General features: G+C 43.7%; 1 protein-coding gene across 3 annotated transcripts in view; it reads left to right on the top strand.

Annotated features, from left to right (window-relative positions):
• PIK3C2G (phosphatidylinositol-4-phosphate 3-kinase catalytic subunit type 2 gamma) overlaps positions 1–22637 on the top strand; it is a 335543-nt gene that overhangs the window by 294903 nt on the left and 18003 nt on the right. For all 3 annotated transcript variants that reach the window (XM_030541961.1, XM_030541971.1, XM_030541952.1), the window contains one exon: positions 20689–20814. In XM_030541961.1, coding sequence (XP_030397821.1) covers positions 20689–20814 — 126 coding nt within the window. The remainder of the gene's footprint in view (positions 1–20688; positions 20815–22637) is intronic.

The raw sequence follows: 22637 nt of genomic DNA, 5'->3' as shown, positions 1-22637 counted from the left end.
TTCTGCGGGGACTGCCAGGAGGTAGGGGTGTGGAGAGGGGCTGGGGCAGGCAGGGAGCAGGGTGGGGTTGTATGAGTCCAGAGTTCTGGGGGCCCTGTCAGGGAGTGGGGAGCAGTTAGATAGGCATGGGAGTCCAGTGGGTTCTGTCTGGGGGCGGGAGTGTGGATAAGGGTTGGAGCAGTCAGGGGACAGGTAGGGGGTAGGGTCCTAGGGGGGCAGTCAGGGGACAAGGGGCAGGGAGGCTTAGATATGGGGTGTGGTCCCAGGAAGGGGTAGTCGGGACAAGGAGTGGGGGGATTGGGGCTTCTGGGGGGGCAGTCACCCAGCCCTCTGCCCTGAGCCCTGCACTCCCACACACACCCCAGGACCCTGCCCTGAGCCCTGCACCACCCAGCCCTCTGACTCCTTCACCCCCCCATGACCCCAGCCCGGTCTCTGGCACCCCACACATACTGAGCCCCCCTACCCTGACAACTGTACTCCTCACATGCCCCCAGCCCTCTGCCCTGACTCTTGCACCCCACGTCCCCAGCCCCCCCACATCCCATGCACCCCCCAGATCCCCACCCTGAGGACCAAACGGGAGCTCCTGCACCCCCACTCACATTCCCACCTGCACCCCTCACACCAAATGGGAGCTGACCAGGTAAGTGCCTCCACACCCAAACCTCCTGCCCCAACCCTGAGCCCCCTCCTTCATTCTAGCTCCTCGCCAGACCCTCCACCCCCAGCCCTGTGCTCGGTCCACTCCCACCCTCAGCTCAGTCCAGAGAGAGGAAGAGAATGGGCCAGAACCAGGGAGAAGGTAGGTACCCACTGTATGTGAGAAGGGCCAGGACCCCAGACCGGCAGCGGGCTGAGCGGGTCTGGCAGCCGGGATGCCGGTTGGCAGGAGCCAGCGGATGGAAACCCTGAGCCACTCAGCCCACTGTCAGTCTGGGGTCCCGGCTGCTGGCCCCGCACAGCCCGCTGCCGGTTTGGGGTTCTGGCTGCCAGACCCTTCCCAGCTGGGGTCCCAGCCGCAGGCCCCACTCAGCCCATTGCCGGCCTAGGTGAACAGAACCCCAGACCAGCAGTGGGCTGAGCGGGTTGGCGGCGTAAGATCAACATTTTAATTTAATTTTAAATGAAGCTTCTTAAATATTTTGAAAACCTTGTTTATTTTACAATACAACACTAGTTTAGTTATATAATATATAGACTTGCAGAGAGAGACGCCTTCTAAAAAACATTAAAATGTATTACCAGCACATGAAACCTTAGAGTGAATAAATGAAGACTGGGCACACCACTTCTGAAAGGTTGCCAACCCCTGGCTTAGATCAACTTTCCCCCATAGTGTAGACCTTCCCATAATGTTCAGGGAGGAAAGTTTGGTCTGGCATCTGAAACCTGGCAATCACTGTATGGAGGAAGAAAAAAATAAAACTCAAAGCCAAAAGAAGGACCTGGCCCATTAGAAGTGGGTGTAGGATAGGGAGAGAAAGGGTGTTCTGTAAACATTGAAAGACAGACTAAGCACTGGAGGAGGGGAATCTTTAAGCTCAGCACAAGCAGTTGTAGCAGCGTAACTGTTGTTAATACTCAGTATGACAAGGTGAGTGAGGTAATGCTAAGGGAAGTCTTTATGGCTAAATTCATCTTAATATTATCATGAAAATGCATCAAATTGGACTCTGGAAACTGACACCGAAGTGGGAAGGAATCAATTGTCCAGTGTGGGGATTTGACTAAGTTTCCCAGGTAAATCAGGCTGCATCTCTCTGTCTGGTAGTCCTGTGCTAACAACCCTGCCTGCTGCTAGAAGTGACCTCCATGCAAGTGCAGGGAGCTCCAGCAGCAGCAAACACCTTAATGCTGCTGCCCTGTGCATTTGCCCCATGACAACTAAACCAGATGCAAGTGTAGGCTACTGGATAGACTTCCCAGCCAGACATGAGGGAGAGTGGGGACAGCTTCTCAGACTTTTCTCTAGGCTCCAGTTAGCAAAAGACACCACTGATTGAATTGGCCTCGTTAGCACTACAAAAAGTAATTTTCCCTCTGTTGATATTCACCCCTTCTTGTCAACTGCTGAGAATAGGCCACTTCCACCTTGATTGAATTGGCCTCGTTAGCACAGAAGCCCCCCACACTCACTTGGTAAGGCAACTCCCATCTTTTCATGTACTGTAATATATATATACTGCTTACTGTATTTTTCAATCCATGCATCTGATGAAGTGGATTTTAGCCCACAAAAGCTTATGCCCAAATTTGTTAGTTTCTAAGGTGCCACAAGGACTCTTCGTTGTTTTTTCCTGATACAGACTAATGGTTACCACTCTGAAACCTGTCACCCATCCTTAGTTCACTCCTGAACTTCCACCCATCCTTAGTTTATTCTAGACATTGGTGGAGAAGAATCCCCGCCTACCAAACTCTCCGCTAATCATTTACCTGCCTGTTTTTAAAACATGAAAACAAAATTGTCCCCAGGTAGATTGTGAACAAGAAAAGTTAAATCAATGCAAATACATCCATATCCAGGCCCACAGGGATTGCTCAAATTCCTGCCCCAGAACAGATCTTACATGTAGGGGAAGACAGTAAATCCTGGAGCATGGATTTGCACAGAGCTGGTGGGATAGCCAGGAACCAGGAATTAACCTAACAACTGCATCAGTGCTCAATATACCTGTACATGTGCAGAGATCTGTGCCAGCTGAACCAACCCATTTCAGAAGTCTAGAAAAGATTTGTTCAATATTTTCCATTTTTTCCCCTGTTGAACAGAGTATCCTAGCATGATATGGGAGCATAAGCTCAATGTTGACTCACAGAAAAGAATGCTGCCTATTGACCAGCACTTCTTCCAGATATGCCCTGGTTTTCCCTGGGACAATAATCTAATAAGCAGCTAGACTTGAGTCCTTATTTGAACCAAACTGTTGAACATTCTGAGGTTGGCCCATCACTGCTGGTGAACAGAATAAGGTGCCTGGGGGGAGAAAACTGATGGCAAAACGCATTGCCAAGTGATCTCGGGGTTTCTTGCCAATAAATGTAAAATGTTGTTCTAGTTCAGGAAAGCATGTGTGTCTGATGAATTCTGAATCAATCTGTCTGGGGAAAAATGTATTTAAAGAAAAATAAACTTCTAAAATCTTTTACAATACAGCTCCAAACTTTCCTTTTTAAAAGCTCTGTTGGTTTCATGAAGCCTCAACCCTCTCTAGGCTTTTCCACTGCCAATGATTAATGATGCTGTGAAGCGTGATGTGTGGGTTGACAGATTGAGTGAGCCTACATTGATTACTAGACATCCTCTTTGCCCTCCTGTGCTGTACCATCCATACTCATAGGAATCACTGCAAGAGAAGGGTAGGAGAAATGATGGATGAACTGGTTTGGGAAGGAAGGAGAGAACTAAACTTTCCTTAAACCACAATTCTATCCAATTTAAACCGTGTAAAAGTTCCCAGGTGCAGTGCAGTAAGGACCTGATCCAAAAGCCCACTGAGGTCAATGAGAGGGGCACTAAATGGATATGTGCGCAGGGAGTGAAAATTCCTTCTTGCCTGTCCTATAGCAGTCAGCTCTTGTCCTTTTCCTTTTCACACTTTATTAATAATAATATAAGAAGTGGCAGGACCAAAAGAAAAATATAGTTCTTGTCACTGAAGGGATAATAGTCTGAGCCGCAATCCTGCATGGATGGAGCTGATTACAGAATTGGGGCCTAAAAGATAGAAACAATGAAAATGGGACGCACAGTAGAAACTAGAGAGAATGACTTAACCCAGGGGAATTTTTGGGTTCATTTTTATTTTTCTTTCCACCTTTTTTTCTAAACTATCTACTCACTTCTTACGGATCTCATGGGAGATTAGGCTTTCATGGTTCCTGGGTTCGCTGGACCTTTGACCCTTTACTCAGTCTTTCCATGGGCATCCCTTTCAAGTGACAGGGCAACACCTATTCTTCTCTCAGAGTGGAATCCTGACTTTTAGAATGGGTCTCTAGGTTACAGCCCCCGGTTTACCAACCATGATTCTTCAGCATGAGCCTGTAACTAACTTACTGATAAACAAAACTAGAAGACAAAGAAGATGGATTGAAGGTCTATTGCTATAGACTTCCCTTCAGGAGCTGTGAACATTTCTCTGCAGAGCCTGCCTCTCTCTCTTCCCTAGGCTTTAGAGGTAGAGTCTTTAAAACCAGGCAAGCCTCTTTGTTCTATGTGTCCAAATTTGCTCCCTTTGCCGGAGCAAATCTGGGGTGAGGGGGGTGTTGTGCCCAGCTTGTACAGAGACAAAATGTCAAAGGCCTTGACACTTGTACTGTTTGTTAAGCAGCATGACTAGGATAGCTAAACCATTTTAGTTCTTACAGATTGTCACAGGGTCACTCACCACACTGGTGCCTCCTGCGGGCCATTTCAGGAATTAGCTTTGGTCAGCAGGTGTGCCTTCCAGTGGTGTTGGCTCTCCCATCCTTGTCTCTGCCTGCAGACCCACTGCAGTTCCAATCTCACTGCCTCTGCTTCATGGCACAGCCCTCCGGCCATGTCAGAATCCGGGTTCCCCCATTCCAAGGACTCCTGCTGCAACAGTCTAGCCATTCCTTGCAGCAGTTTGGTAGTCCACAGCCTGACTGCTTCTTCAGCGGTGTGTGTGTGTGTGGGAGGGGAAACCTGGGCCCACCCACTACTCTGGGTTCCAGCAGCCCTGGTCATGGTGCTAGTCTCTGCAGCCCTCTAGGAAACCAGTCCCCTCCCTTGGGCTTCATGCAGCAAACTCCCTTGCTGTGGCTTGCAGCTTCCTTTTTTATGGGCTGGCTGGGCCCTGATTGGCTGGTCCAGCCACCCCCCTAATTGGCTGCAGCCACTACCATAATTGGCTGTTTCCTTGCAGCCCTTCAGGCTGGGTTTTAACCCTTTCAGGGCCAGTGCAGGGCAGACACCCTGTCACACATACCCAAGCTGCCAAAGACTGATTTAAACCTTAGTTATCCTTTAACAAGAAACCCAACAACAAGCAAGCAAGCAAGCAGAGGTCACATATCTATAATATTTTATGCCTAATATCTCCCATTTTTCATCACAGAGGCACTTGAATGAAAAAAAGTGTGTTGGATTAGCCAACTGGAATAGGGAGGGAGTGCCATGCATAGGAGGCAGAATGGCAAAATGTTCAAAGAAGGCTGTGGGAAATAAATGGGGGGGGATGGATTTTAGAGCTGAACAAAAGCCTTGTAGAGAGACAAGTGTTGGTGACAGAATGAGACCAGTAGTTTGGAAGGAGGGGATATAATAGTTCCAACTGTGGTTTTCTCTAGACTGCCAGAGTAACATAGGACAAAAGCCAAGACACATGAAAATAATATTCTTGCTCTGATGCACATTTACAGAGAAATTGACTTTTTTCAGAATGGCGGTTTAGAAGATGCTTGTACTTTAAAATGAGCTTGGATAGGAGCACTTTTCTTTGGACTGAAAATTGGCTGAAGGGCTATAAACAGAGGGAAACATTGAACAGCATTGTTTCAAGTTGAGGAGGAGGTCATCTATTGTGGCACCGCAGAGATTGATGTTAGGTCCCAATTTATTTAATAGAGCTGGTCAGAGGTATTGACAAATATATCATTCAGTTAATTGTACTGTTATTGACAGATGTCTTATTAATCAAATATTTTGGGCAGTACAGGCCCAGCTTCATTATTTGAATGCTATTTTGAATAAATCGTTCACTGAATAACTAACATTTATTGAATAAAGTATTCAATGAGCTCCACTTAATATTATTGATCATTGTCCAAAGGAGGGAAAAGACACTGACATGAAATTTGCAGTTAATACTAAAGTAGAAAAACAAAAATACTAGTATAGACTGAACTGTAATACCAAGATATCTAAAGATATCTAGACAGAAACTCACGCAATCGGAACCTGTTTGGACAAATGATTACTTTCCCATTACTACACATGGGAAATATTGATCCCAGGCACACACATTAATGAGATGCAGAAATATCGATAACGGTATAACTTGGAACTCTTTTTTTATAAATTCAAGTGTCAAACTGTTTTATTTAGAAAAGAAGATATTTCAATCAATACTAAGTAGAAGCTACCCTTAAATATTTTTAAAAGTAAATATATAATAAAAAATAGAATGTTGACCTCAAGAGGTCATCTAGTCCAGTCCCCTGCACTCATGACAGGACTAAATATTATGTAGACCATCCCTGACAGGTGTTTGTTTAACCTGCTGTTAAAAATCTCCAATGATGGAGATTCCGTAACCTCCCTAGGCAATTTATTCCAGTGCTTAACCACCCAGACAGGAAGTTTTTTCTAATGTCTATCCGAAACCCCGATTCCTGCAATTTAAGCCTATTGCTTCTTGTCCTGTCCTCAGAGGTTAAGAAGAACATTTTTTCTCCCTCCCCTTTGTAAGAACCTTTTATGTACTTGAAAACTGTTTTCATGTCCCCCCTCAGTCTTCTCTATTCCAGACTAAACAAACCCAATTGTTCCTATGAAGTGGGGTAGTTTGCTCTTGTGCCCTTAATAATGTCTCTTTGAAAAACTGTCAACTGTCTTCAGTTGTTTTTCCCCTTAGACTTGCTTTCCATGGGATCTTCCTACCAACTTCCTGAGTTTGCTAAAGTCTGCCTTCTTGAAATCCATTGTCTTCATTTTGCTGTTCTCCCTCCTGCCATTCCTTAGAATCATGAACTCTACCATTTCATGATCACTTTCACTCAAGCTGCCTTCCACTTTCAAATTTTCAACCAGTTCCTCCCTAATTGTCAAAATCAAATCTAGAACAGCCTCTCCCCTAGTTGCTTTCTCTACCTTCTGAAATAAAAAATTGTCTCCAATACATTCCAAGAACTTGTTGAATATTCTGTGCCCTGATGTGTTATTTTTCACAACAGATGTCGGTAGCTGAAGTCCCCCATCACCACCAAGTCCTGTGCTTTAGATGATTTTGTTAACTGTTTAAAAAAAAGCCTCATCCACTTCTTCTTCCTAGTTAGGTGGGCTGTAGTAGACCCCTACCATGACATCACCTATGTATTTTTACCCCTTTTATCCTTACCCAGAGACTTTTAGCAAGTCTTTCTCCTATTTCCATCTCAACCTCAGTCCAAGTGAATACATTTGTCTTGTCATGAAATAATGTAAAAATAATATAAAAATAGAACTCCATAAAATTCAAAACAGAAACTTCAATTTTTTTTCAAAAATTTCATTAAAAAATATTTTTCCTGGAAATTTTTGTTGAAATGCACGTTTTTAAATATTTTCTGTTGAAAAAACATTTGGACAATTTTTTTTCAATTAGCTCTAGATCTAAGCACTACATTAGCAGAACGATGCTGAAAAACTGGAGGGAACTAAGAGTCAAATCAGTAGGGCTACAGCGACTGATTTATGAAAAGTGATTTTAGTAGCTAAATGTAACTGGGTTAAAAATTGACTAATGGGCACAAAAGTTTGCACATACTTTGAAGGCAGCAAACAGTAGGGACTGAGAGGAAGCATTCAGGGTGTTAAATAGAACATAACTAGCAGTGGTCAGATGTAATTAAAGAAAGGAAACTTTGGGCTTCATCTCACAGAATGCTTACTCATAGTGAGTGGTATCGTTTGAGACATTTAAAAGTAGTTTGGAGAAGGTAGCTATGGACTAATGTACTAATTTATTAATTAACAAAACTAGAAGGTCGGTTAAAGGCCCAAATAAAGCTCCTGCTGCTGCTGCTTGTGTTGTGTTTTTATATTCCATCTGTGCTCAGACATGGAACAAAAGAAAATATCTATGTGACCATAAGACAGAAATAAAACAGCAGCATTTGTAAGTGCTATCTGTTCTCAGAAACTGATTTTCTTTTACTCCATCTGATGGTCAGTGACAGTGTAAATCTTCTGTGAGCTGAAAAGAAATGTGAAACAGTATTGTTTTCTTTGATTTTTTTCTTTCATTGTGTTCTGTTCATGGGAGAGGGAATAGTAGAATCTGTAGGTGTGTGTGCGCTCACGAATGTACATACTGTAGACTAATATCCCAATCTAAACAACATCTATCTCAATGAGTCCCATGGACTCTCTAGCTGTGGAAGCTGGACACTGTTCTGAGTGGTAACTGGATGTCCCACTGCACAACAATAATACATGGTAGAGGGAAAGCAGGTTACCTTCTTCACAGGCTTCTAAAACAAAAATTTTAGAGAACTGTCCACCAAACCTATGAGTCTTCACCCTCATCCTACTCCCCACATCAAGACCAAGGATTAGGACCTTTCCTCCTGATAGTCATCACTTCACCCCATTAACCCATTAAGAACATAAGAATGGCCATACAGGGTCAGACCAAAGGTCCATCTAGCCCAGTATCCTGCCAATGCCAGGTGCCCCAGAGGGAATGACTAGAACAGGTAACCATCAAGTGATCCATCCTCTGTCACCCACTCACCTCTTTTGGCAAAGAGAGGCTAGCACCACCATCCCTGCTCAACCTGGCAACGAGCCATTGATGGACTATCCTGCATGCACTTATCTAGTTCTTTTTTGAATCCTGTTATAGTCTTGGCCTTCACAAAATCCTCTGGCAGGGAGTTCCACAGGTTGACTGTACATTGTGTGAAAAAATACTTCCTTTTGTTCGTTTTAAATCTGTTGCTTAATAATTTCATTCGGTGACCCTTGTGTTATGAGAAGGAGTAAATAACACTTCCTATTTAGTTTCTCCACGCCAGTCATGATTTTATAAATCTCTATCATATTCCCCCTTAGTCGTCTCTTTTCCAAGTTAAAAAGTCTTATATATCTCTTCTCATATGGCAGCCATTCCATACCCCTAATAATTTTTGTTGCCCTTTTCTGAACCTTTTCCAATTCCAATATATCTTTTTTGAGATGGGGAAACCGCATCTCTGTGCAGTATTCAAGATGTGGGCACACCCTGGATTTATATAGAGACAGTATAGTATTTTCTGTCATCTTGTGTATCCCTTTCTTAATGATTCCCAACATTCAGTTTGCTTTTTTGACTGCTGCTGCACATTGAGTGGATGTTTTCAGAGAATGATCCACAATGACTCCAAGATCTCTTTCTTGAGTGGTAACAGCTAATTTAGACACCATCATTTTATATGTATAGTTGGGATTATGTTTTCCGGTGTGCATTACTTTGCATTTATCAACATTGAATTTCATCTGCCATTTTGTTGCCCAGTCACTCAGTTTTTGAGAGATCCTTTTGTAGCACTTTGCAGACAGCCCGAGTCTCAACTATCTTGAGTAGTTTTGTATCTGCAAATTTTGCCACCTCACTGTTTACCCCTTTTTCCAGATCATTTGTGAATATGTTGAATAGGACAGGGTTCACTACAGACCCCTGAGGGACACCACTATTTACCTCTCTCCATTCTGAAAACTGACCATTTATTCCTACCTTTTTTTTCCTCTTTTAACCAGTTACCAGTCCATGAGAGGACCTTCCCTCTTATCTTATGACAGTTTACTTTACTTAAGAGCCTTTGGTGAGGGACCTTGTCAAAGGCTTTCTGAAAATCTAAATATCTATGGGATCCCCTTGCCAACATGCTTGGTGACCCACTCAGAGAATTCTAGTAGATTGGTGAGGCATGATTTCCCTTTACAAAAACAATGTTGATTCTTCCCCAACAAATTATGTTCATCTGTGTGTCTGACAATTTTGTTCTCTACCAGTTTGCCCGGTACTGAAGTCAGGTTTACTGGACTGTAATTGCTGGGATGACTTCTGAAATCCTTTTTAAAATTGGCGTCACATTAGCTATCCTCCAATCATTTGGTACAGGAGCTGATTTAATGATAGGTTACAGACTACAATTAGTACTTCTGCAATTTCACATTTGAGTTCCTTCAGAACTCTTGGGTGAATACCATCTGGTCCTGGTGACTTATTACTGTTTAGTTTACCATTTTTTTCCAAAACCTCCTCTAATGACAGCTCAATCTGGGACAGTTCCTCAGATTTATCACCTAAAAAGAATATCTCAGGTTTGGGAATCTCCCTAACATCCTCAGCCATGAAGACCAATGCACAGAATTCATGTAATTTCTCTGCAATGGCTTTATCATCTTTGAGTGCTGCTTTAGCATCTTGATCGTCCAGTGGCCCCACTGGTTGTTTAGCAGGCTTCCTATTTCTGATGTACTTAAAAAAAAAATTGAATCTTTGTCTAGCTGTTCTTCAAATTCTTTTTTGGCCTTCCTAATTATATTTTTATACTTCATTTGCCAGAATCTATGCTCCTTTCTATTTTCCTCACTAGGATTTGACTTCCACTTTTTAAAGGGTGCCTTTTTGCCTCTCACTGCTTCTATTACTTTGTTGTTTAGCCACAGTGGCACTTTTTTGGTTCTCTTACTATGTTTTTTAATTTGGGGTAATCATTTAAATTGAGCCTCTCTTATGGTGTCTTTAAAATGTTTCCATGCAGCTTGCAGGGATTTCACTTTTTGCGCTGTACCTTTTAATTTTAATTGCTCTGTTTAACTAACTTCCTAATTTTTGTGAAGTTCCCCTCTCTGAAATTAAATGCTACAGTGCTGGGCTCCTGTGGCGTTTTTCCCACCACAGAGATGTTAAATTTAATTATATTATGGTCACTATTACCAAGCGGTCCAGCTATATTCACCTCTTGGACCAGATCCCGTGCTCCAGTTAGGACTAAATCAAGAATTGTTCTCCTTTTGTGGTTTCCAGGACTAGCTGCTCCAAGAAGCAGCCATTTAAGGTGTCAAGAAATTTTATCTCTGTATCCTGTCCTGAGGTGACATGTACCCAGTCAATATGGGGATAGTTGAAATCCTCCATTATTATTGAGTTTTTTATTTTAATAGCCTCTCTAATCTCCCTCAGCATTTCACTGTCACCATCCTGGTCAGGTGGTCGGTAATATATCCCACTGTTATATTCTTTTTATTAGAGCATGGAATTACTATCCATAGAGATTCTATAGTACAGTTTGGTTCATTTAAAATTCTTATTTCATTTGATTCTACGCTTTCTTTCACATATAGTTCCACTCCCCTACCAGCACGACCTGTTCTGACCTTCTGATATATTTTATATCCTGGTATTACTGTGTCCCATTGATTATCCTCATTCCACCAAGTTTTTGTGATGCCTATTATATCAATATCCTCATTTAATATGAGGCACTCTAGTTCACCCATCTTAATAGTTAGACTTCTAACATTGGTAGATAAGCACTTTAAAAACTTGTCACTTTTTAGCCGTCTGCCATTACACAATGTAATTGAATGGGACTTTTTTTCATTTGACTGTTTCTCATCAGATCCTACTTGTATTTTATTATTGCTGACCAAAAGAAGGTTTCCATATTAGTATAGGATCTAGTCCTGTTTTGTTTCATTGCTGTGAGTGAGGGGTGTTTAATAGACCTCAAAATTAGCACAATGCAACAGGGGATTCAGGCATAGGTGCAACCACTGGAAAGAAGAAGCAGGAACATTTTTTTTTCTCCTTCTCCCTCCCGGATTTAATATACTGCATATTCCTCTTCAGTGCAGCTGTAAATGTAATGTATTTTCACTCCTGGTCCCTGTGACAGATATAGCAATTTTCTGCAATTGTAGGAAATTGTCTTCCTTCTTCTTTGGGAGATCTTATTGAATTAAGTTTAAGTATCTTTGGAGTCCATTGGTTTAAATGAATGGTTTGTGTATTACTGTGGGCCAAGATTGTATGTAACCTCTCATGAGGGGAGATGTGACAGATGTGAAACCATACGGTGGAGGTTAAAAGGGCTCTGTTGAACAATGTGCCAGATATAAATAGAATTTTGGAACAAAAAAGTGTGAAGTGATTTTCCTGAGGCCATCTAGATGCAAATTCCCCACCTCTGGTAATGCAAAAACCCAGCCATATGAAGCTATGCCTTGAAGAGTGAGCCATTGTCTACTGATCACCTGTTACATCAGGCCAAGATTAAAGGCCCAAGTTGTATAAAGGGAAGACTGAACTATTCATGGTTCTTGTTCTGAGTCTGAGACAGTTATGAACTTGGGGAAATACAGGTGCAGTTTCCTTGAACTGTGACACCAGCCCATCCCACCTCACCACCCACCCATGCGTGCGTGGGCCCACGTACTATATTGCGTAATGGTATCTTTATTACACAGGGTCTAAGTGTGAAGTCTGCTTTCTAGCTCAATTTAGTTGGCTCCAATCTAGGATAATGCCCCTGTTTTGCCAGTAAAGCTGTGTCCACACTAGTATAGTGTCAAGTATCAGAGGGGTAGCCATGTTAGTCTGGATCTGTAAAAGCAGCAAAGAGTCCTGTGGCGCCCTACAGACGTATTGGAGGATGAGCTTTCTGGGTGAATACCCACTTCGTTGGATGCTGCTTTTACTAGTGTAGTGGTATAGCTATACGAACAAAGTTTGCAAGTGTAGATCTGACCTGTATCTACGTGTGGATGAGAGTGTTGAAACTGTCTGATGCCCTCGGTCAGACTAATGCACACAGCACATAAATCATATTTTGGGATACAGATCAGTAATATGACAGTGTACCCCATGTTCATCAGAGTTGGAATACAAAGGCAACAGGAGTTTTGCTCTCCCACCACCAATTTTCCAGAGAAGAAGGTATATCTGCTAAGAGAATTACTTTCAGAATTCCAATGCTGAATCAAGCCAGCCCTCACCTCTCAGTCATGTAGCTCCAAAGCAACAGCAATCTCATCATTTTCCTGCTCTCATTTGGGACTGGCATTCCCCACTCCCTGTGCTGCTCAAGCAAGTGAAAATGTCTGCGCCACTGACCTTCATCACCATGGGTGCCCTCTCTCTTTATTCATGAAAGGGAAAAAGAACAATTACATTGCTAGCAACATAGGCACTGACTTCCCCTCTTTCCCATGGGTGTTCGACCCCCCTCTACCCCGGCCCCGCCCCCACTCCACCCCTTCCATGAGGCCCTGCCCCACCTCCATTCCAACCCCTTCCCCAAAGTCCCTGCCCCAACTTCTCCCCCTCCCTGCCCCTATTCCAACTCCTACCCCAAATCTCTTCCCCAGCCCCGTCTTTTCCCTGCCTCCTCCCTTGAACACACCATGTCCCCGCTCAGGGGATGAGGGGGTTGGGACAGGGGTGAGGGGAGGAGGGGGTTGGGACGGGGGTGAGAGGAGCTTGGCTGGTGGTGGGTGCAGAGCACCCACTAATTTTTTCCCATGGGTGCTCCAGCCTTGGAGCACCCATGGAGTCGGTGCCTATGGCTAGCAATCATGAGGCGGGAAAGAAATTTACAGGCAGAAAAGAAAACAAATGGGTTAAATGATCGTAGGGAACAAAGAGAAAACAGTGAAATGTGTTTAAACTTTTATAGAAGAAAGCAGCAGTTAGTGAGAAAGTACTTCATTTTGTGCAGTCAGCTACCATTGTTTTGGTTAGTACCTTAACAAATGTTTACTTTATGCTCTAAGATCCACCATGGAAATATAATGGATTATTATTCTAATTATCATTTACTATAGTAGTTACTTTAAAGGTGATTTTCTTTCAAATATTTCAACTACATAATTTGAAATGATTTTATCATTTATTTTGCTAAGTGTATTTACTGAACCATGATTTTAAATTCACAGGAAAGAAGAAAATTTAGTGGCAGAGAGGAGCGGGAGGCACATGGTGCAGTGAGATGTTCGAATCTGAAAAAATAATCATATCATGTGCCTGGAGGGTCCTTATTAAATAAGAACACAACCTCTAGTTTGCACAGCTCTGCTATCATTTTATCCTCCAGGTCTATAAGCCTTATTAATCTGTTTCTTGAAGGAATGTCTTGTTTTTTAATACCATTGTTGAGGTACTGATTTTCTTTTTTTAGGGCTCTAAATTTAGAATTAGCTCAGACGATGCTATCTTTTCAAAAGTGAAGGAATATTTGTTTGTTGTTAAGCTGCATTTTATGGAGGCAGGCTTTAACTTTTCCGAGGAACACTAATTTAAGTTGCATATAAACTGTGTTTTGTTACTAAGAAAAATTAAATGGCTTGTGTATTTAATAATTTTGATGGAGCCTCTGCATTTATCACTAGCATTTAATTTAATCAGGGTTCATCTACTGTTTTTTCTGATGACTTAGGTGTTTTGACTGATTTCCTCAGTGGATTTTCCTTTTCCTCCGTTCATGGATTATAATCAAGTTTCCTTCATGTCTGCATTTAGAATACAACTATGTTGTTACGAGGGCTGTGAAAACTGCGTGTATCTATTTACCATAATTGTATTTTAACATGCTTATTATTTAGTCATCATTCTTTCATTATTAAAAACTTTAATGGTCGGGGGGAGGAAGGAAATGTGTGTCTCTGTGGGAGGATGTGAAGATGAGCCAAAGGTAGCAGTGAGGTCTGCTGGAGAGTTTTGTCTGAGAATGGTAGAAGGCAGTAGCTGGAAGTGGAGACAGGAGGAACCATAAGCATCTTTCATTTATGAAGAGAAGAAGGCAGTTGAGACTTGAAGATGTCCAGAAATTTTTACTGGGGATGGAAAGCAGAAGAAAGGAAGTTATTTATAGAGGAGGGAAGGCAGTGGTTGTGAATGGAAGTTACCTGGGGGAACGGGGGGTGGCGCTAAGGATTGAAAAATGCGAGATGGAATCTTTTCTGGAGAAAGAACAGCAGCTGAACCCAGAAGATTTTCAGGAACTACCAGAGTGTTTCATCCAGGGATGGAAGGCAGCAGGAATGCCAGGAGAAGGAGCATCAACAGTTTTTAGGCCAGGGCCAAAAACTTGAAAGCAAGTGAGCTTTGAGGAATGACTGCCAGAGAAAAATATTTCATTTGGGACGAGGTGCTGTCTAACAAAGATAAAATTTCCGCAAAAAATCTAGGTGTTACTTTCACAAATTTTCCCTTCAGACTCATATGCTAAAGAGACTCAGGAGTCATACTGTCAGGCTGAATTTCAGTGCTTTAAATGTGCCAGGTTTAGAAGAAACCCTTATGGCTTTCTTAGTGTCAAAGAAAATTCCATCATAAAGGAGAGTTAGGTAGTCAGTAAGAGGAAACGAGCGGCTAACAAAGTGCAATTTTTGTAGAAAATTTCATTTCTTCTCTCTTTTCCCAAAATATAACTAGTGTATTTAATATTGAATTACACAAATCCATAACCTGTCTAGGTGGATTTCTGTAAGTACATATCAAATACTACTTTTGGTTTTGGAAATCTAATGTGAAATGAATTATGGAATTTTGCTACAGAGGGTATATTCTGTGAGACATATTTTTAATACTAAATTAGGGATATGAAAAGAAGTCCCTCTTTCCATTGACTGCCATCCAAAGTTTACCAGCTTTCTCTGCACAAAACTTGAATGTTCTTGCAATTCTGTATCTTAGATTGTGCCTTGTATGGTAAAGTTTTTTATACTGTTGCTCCATTATCATCTTCCCTATTAGCAACTTTGCGCCAGTGCATGACATTTTAGAAACTGCTATGAAGACGCTCAACATTAAAAACCAAACTGGAAGTGTTTGGTGCCTATGGAGGCTCCAGTGGATTAGGAATAGTGGATCCGGAATGTTGTTTACTCTCCCTTTGTAACATTTCTATCATCCCCTTTGTGGTTTTAAGAAAAACTGACATATCAAAAGAAGGCTGGTGACTGTTTTTCAGGATTCTGCTTATTTTAGAGCTTGCTGTGATATATAAACTAGCTGGAATTTTTTCAATGTATACAGAACTTTTTGGTCAATTTCTTCAGAACATTGGCTTCTTGGCGGCATTTCGGCAGCTGCTTGTCCAGCGGCCGCACTCCCCGGCGACATTTCGGCGGCTAGTTATCCGGCATCGGCCACACTGAAAGGTTGGGGACCATTGCTATAGATCATTCTCTCTTTGGCCCTATGAATATTTAAGTACATTCAATAGGAAAGATCTGAGAGCAGTATAGCCTATACTTGGTGGAACTGTTTCAACAGAGAGACTGATAGCCTACAGCCTGGTGGTAAGGGCACTTATTTGGTACAGAGGAGGTTTCCATTCAAGTCTCTTCTCCTGAGTGGGGATTTGAATCTGGTCTTGCACATTCCAGGCAAATGCCCTAACCACTGGACTAAGAGTTGTAAAAGGGGAATGCTGTCTCTGTCTCACACCAAGTATTTTCCCTGACTTTTCAGTTTGCAGGCTGAACCAAAAACTCAATTATTCACCCAATTCTATTTATGTCAATTCAGCAGCTGAAGCTTACTTACTGACTACAGCATTTTTCACCATGATCATGTGACATGTGCGATCTGTGAATGCTGACTCTTCATTTCTGGGTGGGATGGAAGATGCTGCTTTTGACTTGAGCTGGACCTCCGTCCCGGTTGAAAAGAGAGGGGGCTGCTGTCAGAGCATTCTCCATGAGGGACCTTGAATTTTGGAATCCATGCTCCCTTTTTGTCTGAACTATGTTGACCCTTCAGGGCATGCTGAAAAGCGTATCTCTTTTTCCTAGCAGAGGAAAGGAGTGGTAAGGATTTGTGCACCTTGGGCTGATGTTTAAGGCTAGATTGGTTTGTTCCTGCCCGGTTTGGGGGAGACTGCTGAGTTTACTTTTGTAGGTGCCAGTATGATTGGATTTTTAATATATGATGACAGGTCCAAAAGCCTTGGAGAGGGGCTTTTCAATGGATTGTATGACTCCTAATACTGTGTTAATTTAACAATACAGTGCTGTGTCCTATAAAATTGTTTGTTAGCCTCAATGCCCTCATGAAGTTCCTATTTGCATAATTGCATCCTGCCTATCTAAATTCCTTATGTATTTAAAATTGACTATAGTCTTTTTCACTTCTGTCCTAAACTCTTGGTGGGGAAAGGAGGGGTGGAGGAGATGTAGATGATTTGTATAATGCCAGCAGTGTGCTATTAAACAGTAGTAACAACGTTAGCCATAGTCACATTAAGCTGTGTGGTTGAACCAAATCGTATATTGTGAATGATCGCTTCAAGTAACAAACAAAAAAAAGTCTTTGTGTCATCAGCTTAATTGTTATTGATGCAGGCACACATGCATCTATGCATCTTCCCTTCTATATAGATGTTATTTATTGCTAGGATGCCTGTAGCATCTTTAGTTCAAAGATATGTTCTTCTTTGAGTGATTGCTCAGGTGTATTCCACAGTAGGTGTGCATGCCCGCCAAGTGCACCGGTGCCAGAAGTTTTTCCCTTAGCAGTACCCGTATGGGGGGAGCACCACTGCGACCCCTGAAGTGGCGCCTCTATATCCCACTAAAAGGGGATCCGTGCACTCTCTCCACCCTCGGTTCCTTCTTGCCGCCAGTGAAGGGGCACCTTCATGAGAAGGTGGTCAGAGTCCTCACGGACAATACGGCTGCGATGTATTACATCAACAGACAGGGAGGAATGCGCTCCTCGGCCCTGTGCCTGGAAGCCCTGAGCCTGTGGGAGTTCTGTATAGCCCACAATATCTCCCTGCGAGCCTTCCACCTACCCGGCATCCACAATGTGTGAGCCGGTCACTTCAGGAGGGTTTTTTCTCACCAGTACGAGTGGTCATTCCACTGGGAGGTCATCTTACAGCACTTCCGGGAGTGGGGAGTTCCCCGGGTCGACCTCTTTGCAACCAACCAGAACCAACACTACCCCCAGTTCTTCTCCAGGGGAGGGGTGGGAAGGGGGGAGATCTCAGACGCTTTCCTCCTTCAGTGGTTGGGCCATCTTTTCTATGCCTTCCCTCCTTTCCTCCTAATAGGCAAGGTCCTGCAAAAAGTAAAAGCAGACAGGATGCGTGTCATCTTCATAGCCCTGGATTGGGCCCGTCAACACTGGTTCGGGACCCTCCTGCAACTCGTAGCGGCTCCCCCGTGGAGGCTGCCACTTTGCCTGGATCTTCTCTCCCAGGAAGGGGAATGCCTCCTCCACCCCAACCTGGCCACACTTCACCTGACAGTGTGGTTGCTCTGTGGTTAGATGAGGAGGAGGGGAGGTGTTCGGAGAATGTCAATCGAGTTCTGTTGGAAAGTAGAAAGCTGTCCTCATGACGGACATACCTGGCCAAATGGTCCAGGTTCTCTAGGTGGGTGAGGGAGCGGGGAACTTCCCCATTGTCTGCATCACTCCAACTTATTCTCGATTACCTCCTGTCCCTTACGACCTAAGGGCTAGCTCCCGCCTCCATCAGGGTGCATTTGGCTGCATATCGGCCTTCCACTCGCTGGTACAGGGCCACTCGGTCTTTTCCCACTATATGACCTTCCGCTTTCTAAAGGGCCCGGATCATTCATTCCCATATGCTAGGCCCCCTGTGCCACAATGTTATCCCACCTCACGGGTCCTTCCTTTGAGCCCTTGGCCTTGTGTTCCTGGTCTCACCTGTCATGGAAGGTAGCATTCCTTGTTGCTATCACATCAGTCCGACGTGTCTTGGAGCTTAGGGCCTTGACCTTGGATCCCCCATATACGGTCTTCACAAGGATAAGGTCCAGCTTCGCCCACACCCCGCTTTTCTCCCGAAGGTGGTCTCCGCCTTCCATATGGATCAGGACATCAAGACATGGATTGGTACTCTGTCCTAAGCCCCACTCCTTCAACGAGGGGCACCACCTACATACGCTAAATGTGCGTAGGGCACTGGCTTTTTACCTGGACTCCTAAGGACTCTGGAGTACTGGTAAGTCCTCGCAGCTGTCCGTCGCAACAGATGAATGGATGAGGGGACAACCAATTTCCACCCAGCGCCTTTCGCACTGGATTACCTCATACATACACACATGTTATGACCTGGCAGAGGTTCCCCCACCACCTATTGTTAAGGCTCATTCTATGAGAGCTCAGACGTCATCGGCCGCCTATGTAGCTCACGTCCCTATCCAGGACGTATGTAGAGCTGCCACGTGGTCCTCTGTCCACACCTTTTCTTCGCATCATGCAATCATCTCCCAAGCATGGGATGACACTGGGTTTGGTAGGGCAATACTCCCAGAAACCCTTAAACTCCTACCCACCTCCATCAGATATAGCTTGGAGTCATCTACTCTGGAATACACATGAGCAATCACTCGAAGAAAAAAGGACAATTACCTGTTCCGTAACTAGCGTTCTTCAAGATGTGGTGCTCAGGTGTATTCCACATCCCACCCTCCTTCCCCTCTGTTGGAGTTGTCTGGCAATAAGGAACTGAGGGTGGGGGGGAGCGCGCGGCTCCCCTTATAGCACAATATAGAGGTGTCACTCGAGGGGTCACAGCGGTGCTTCCCACATATGGGTACTGCTACGGGAAAAACTTCTGGCACCAGTGCACGTGGCAAGCATACTGTGGAATACACCTAAGCAACACATCTCGAAGAATGCCAGTTACAGAACAGGTAACTGTTCTTTTGTACTGCAGGAAAACCTAACATTTCTGGTCTCATATTGTGAATTATCCAAATCTGAGCAACTGCTTTGCAATGGGTCAGGTGAAGCTGAAGTGAGGAATATAGATATGATTGTGCAGCCAAAATAACACTCTGAGCCCATCCACTCAGAAAATCCTTTTATTTATTAATTTACATGGAGTTTCACTTCACTTTCTGTCCATGGATACCCACTTCTTTCTGGTGCTTGCAAACTGGCCAGTATGCTTTCTTTCTAAAAGGCTAAATACACCCTCAAAATTATTGATATTTAGTAAAACACTTGTGATGGTACATTACATGTTGTGCTGTCTAATTGCATGTTGTGTTGTTAGCATTTTGATGGCCCCTCGTTTGGGAGATCCTAAGTGAGAAATGCAGGCACTGCTATGCACAAGCATAAGCCAACCATAACTGACCCAGAAGAAACTTCCCCCTATTCCACAATTGTTAAATTGTGGATTTCTTGCATCTTCCTGTAAAATACCTACTAGGGGCTTCAGAGACGGGATTCTGAGCTAGATGGATCACTGACCTGATTTGGTTCCTATATTCATAGGTCACTGAAAAAAACTAATGATAGTCTCTCCTCACAACTAATGAATCCTTCACAAAATATACCAGACCCTCTCCCAGATGATAAACCATAACTATCTGCAATCTCCATCTCCTTTTCTAAGGGCCAATTTTCGAAGGGGACAAAAGAGAGTTCCCAACTGTGTGGAGGTGGGAGTGGGGGATAGAGAGACTTTATATAAATATCCCTTCCTGCCCATATTGTTGCTGAAAATGCTCCTGGATCTTCTGTGCTAGCATCCTCTATGAAACACCCTTAAAAACCATCAATTGTCCCCATATCAACATTGCAACTGGCTCATTTTTTATGGGTTAAAGTCAATAGGAGATGTCTGGCTAAACTCCAGTTTATGTGCATTGCTTTGAAAGATGTAAGGGCTACGTTGCATACCAGTTTCACATAAGTTAAAGTGGATTGATGGTCTAAGTGTCTTCCACTAAAAGTATTAAATGTGGAGAATTTTATTTTGTTTTTATTTTTTCATTTACTTTTCCCAACACAATATGAGGTTGAATTCAATGTATTTCTGTTGTTTACATTGGTTAGTACTCCATTTTATACCAGTAAAATTTTGTCAATGTAATAAGTCTCCTCATGTCTGCTTTATGGCCAGATTTAATTTCGTACCTCTCATTTGTTTTTTCTTGATAGAAACACAGACATTCATATTTATAACCCTTTTGTTCTACAGCATCTCCCAGATGGCTCTGCCCCAACTGCACATGCTGAATTTTATCTTTTACCAGATCCTGAGGAAGTCAGCAGAAGGAAGACGAAAGCCGTTCCAAAAAGCACTGACCCTACTTATAATGAAATTGTGAGTGCTACCATTCTTCTTCCAGCATTTCTTGTTTTTCTTGTCCAAATCCTTTACTGAAATAGCAATAGAGCTTTGAGAACTGCAATAACTGGTACAATCAAGAAACGGGGACATATCCATAGATCAAGTGTAAGCATTTTACTTCCAGTTCTCAGTGATAGAACAGTTTCCTTATGTCTGTCTGCTTGAGCTGTTTGTGTTTTTCACATAAGGTGTTGATGTGCCTTGCTTCAAAGCGGTTAACGGCACCATGGCAAATCTGCTGCTACCTTGCTCTGTCATGGGCTGTTGCTTCCCAGTTACTGGGGTCGGCCTAACATGCTTTCAAGTGTGACTTTGGTATCTCTTTATATCATTTGCACTGACCACCATGAGAGCAGGTGCCTTGCTTTAACTGACCCTAAAGTATAGCCTTGGGTATTCTTGAGTCGCCATACAAACAAGTTGGCCAGACCAATGCAGCTGAGCTATTGTAAGCATTCTTTGAATGCCAGACATCCAAGAACAATTAAGGATTTCAGTATTAGGAATCTTGTCCTAGCATTTGACTCTGCGAGCAGACTAAAGAGAGCACATATGATCATGTTTCCTGATATAGGGTGATATGTTGTCCATGTCTCTCAACCTCAGTTCTGGGTCACCTTCCCAGGGTCAATGTCATGGGCAGGGTTGGCTTTACAGTTTTCACTGCCCCAAGCAGTGCACCGAATTGCTGCTGCGGGCAGCGGGGGCAATCCGCGTGCCCATAGGGCGGCAGGCGTGTTTCTGCGGCGGCGGCAATTCAGGGGCAGCTTCTATGTTTAGCTGAAGCCACCACAGACAGCTGAACATAGAAGCTGCTGCTGAATTGCTGCCATCGCGGAAACGCGCCTGCCTCCCTAAAGGCACACGGACTGCCCCCGCCGCCCGGAGCGGCAATTCAGCGCGCTGCTTGGGGGCAAAACAACAGGGACTGCCGCCTCTTGCAGATTGCCACCCCAAGCACCGGCTTGGAATGCTGGTGCCTGGAGCTGGCCCTGGTCATGGGCCACCGAGGGCATCCACAGGTCCTGAGCAGTGGAATGGCCTCCTGGTATAGATGGTAGCTGCAATATAAGCAGGGACAATAAGCACTCATGGAAAATCAAATGGCAGTACCAACAGGACATGGTGGAACAGAAGGCGGCACTGCTGCCCCTAGAGAATATCAAAAGATGCGCAAAGATGGTATTGGACTAAATAATTACATAAATAATAAATGACTTAGCCTCTTTTTATGCCAAAGTGTTGGCAGTTTACAGACCTATGTAATCACTTCCTTCACCTTTGAAATGCAGCCACCTCTGGGTTGAAAAGAAGCAACCAAGCACAGAGCAGCACTACAGGACAGGAAGTGACATACACTATATTCTGTTGAAACTGAAGGAGAGGGATTCAGTTAGTGTATTTAAGGAAGCAATGAGCTTTAGGGCCTTAGTAGTGATACTTAGCATGTCACACACACTACTTGATTAAGCTTCAAAACCCCCTTGTTCGGTATGGTACCCTACCCCTTTGTACTGATAAGGAAACTGAGGCATGACAAAGTTAAGTCGATTTGTGCACAGACACCAGGCAAGCTAGTTAGCTGGGATTAGAACTACTGTTTTCTGATTTCCTAGTCCGCGGCAGGGAATCAAAGGGCTCTGGGCTGCCCACAGCTGTAGGGAGCCCAGAGCCCTTTAAATCCCAGCAGTGGCTGGGATTCAAAAGGCTCTGAGCTGCCCGCAGTGGCGGGGAGCCCACAGCCCTTTAAATCCCAGCCATGGTCAGGATTCAAAAGGCTCTGAGCTGCCCGCAGC

Source organism: Gopherus evgoodei, chromosome 1, assembly GCF_007399415.2.
Source record: "Gopherus evgoodei ecotype Sinaloan lineage chromosome 1, rGopEvg1_v1.p, whole genome shotgun sequence".
NCBI classification, from domain to species: domain Eukaryota; kingdom Metazoa; phylum Chordata; order Testudines; family Testudinidae; genus Gopherus; species Gopherus evgoodei.
Note: the sequence above shows the minus strand (reverse complement) of the source record. Positions and strands in the feature narration are given on the sequence as shown.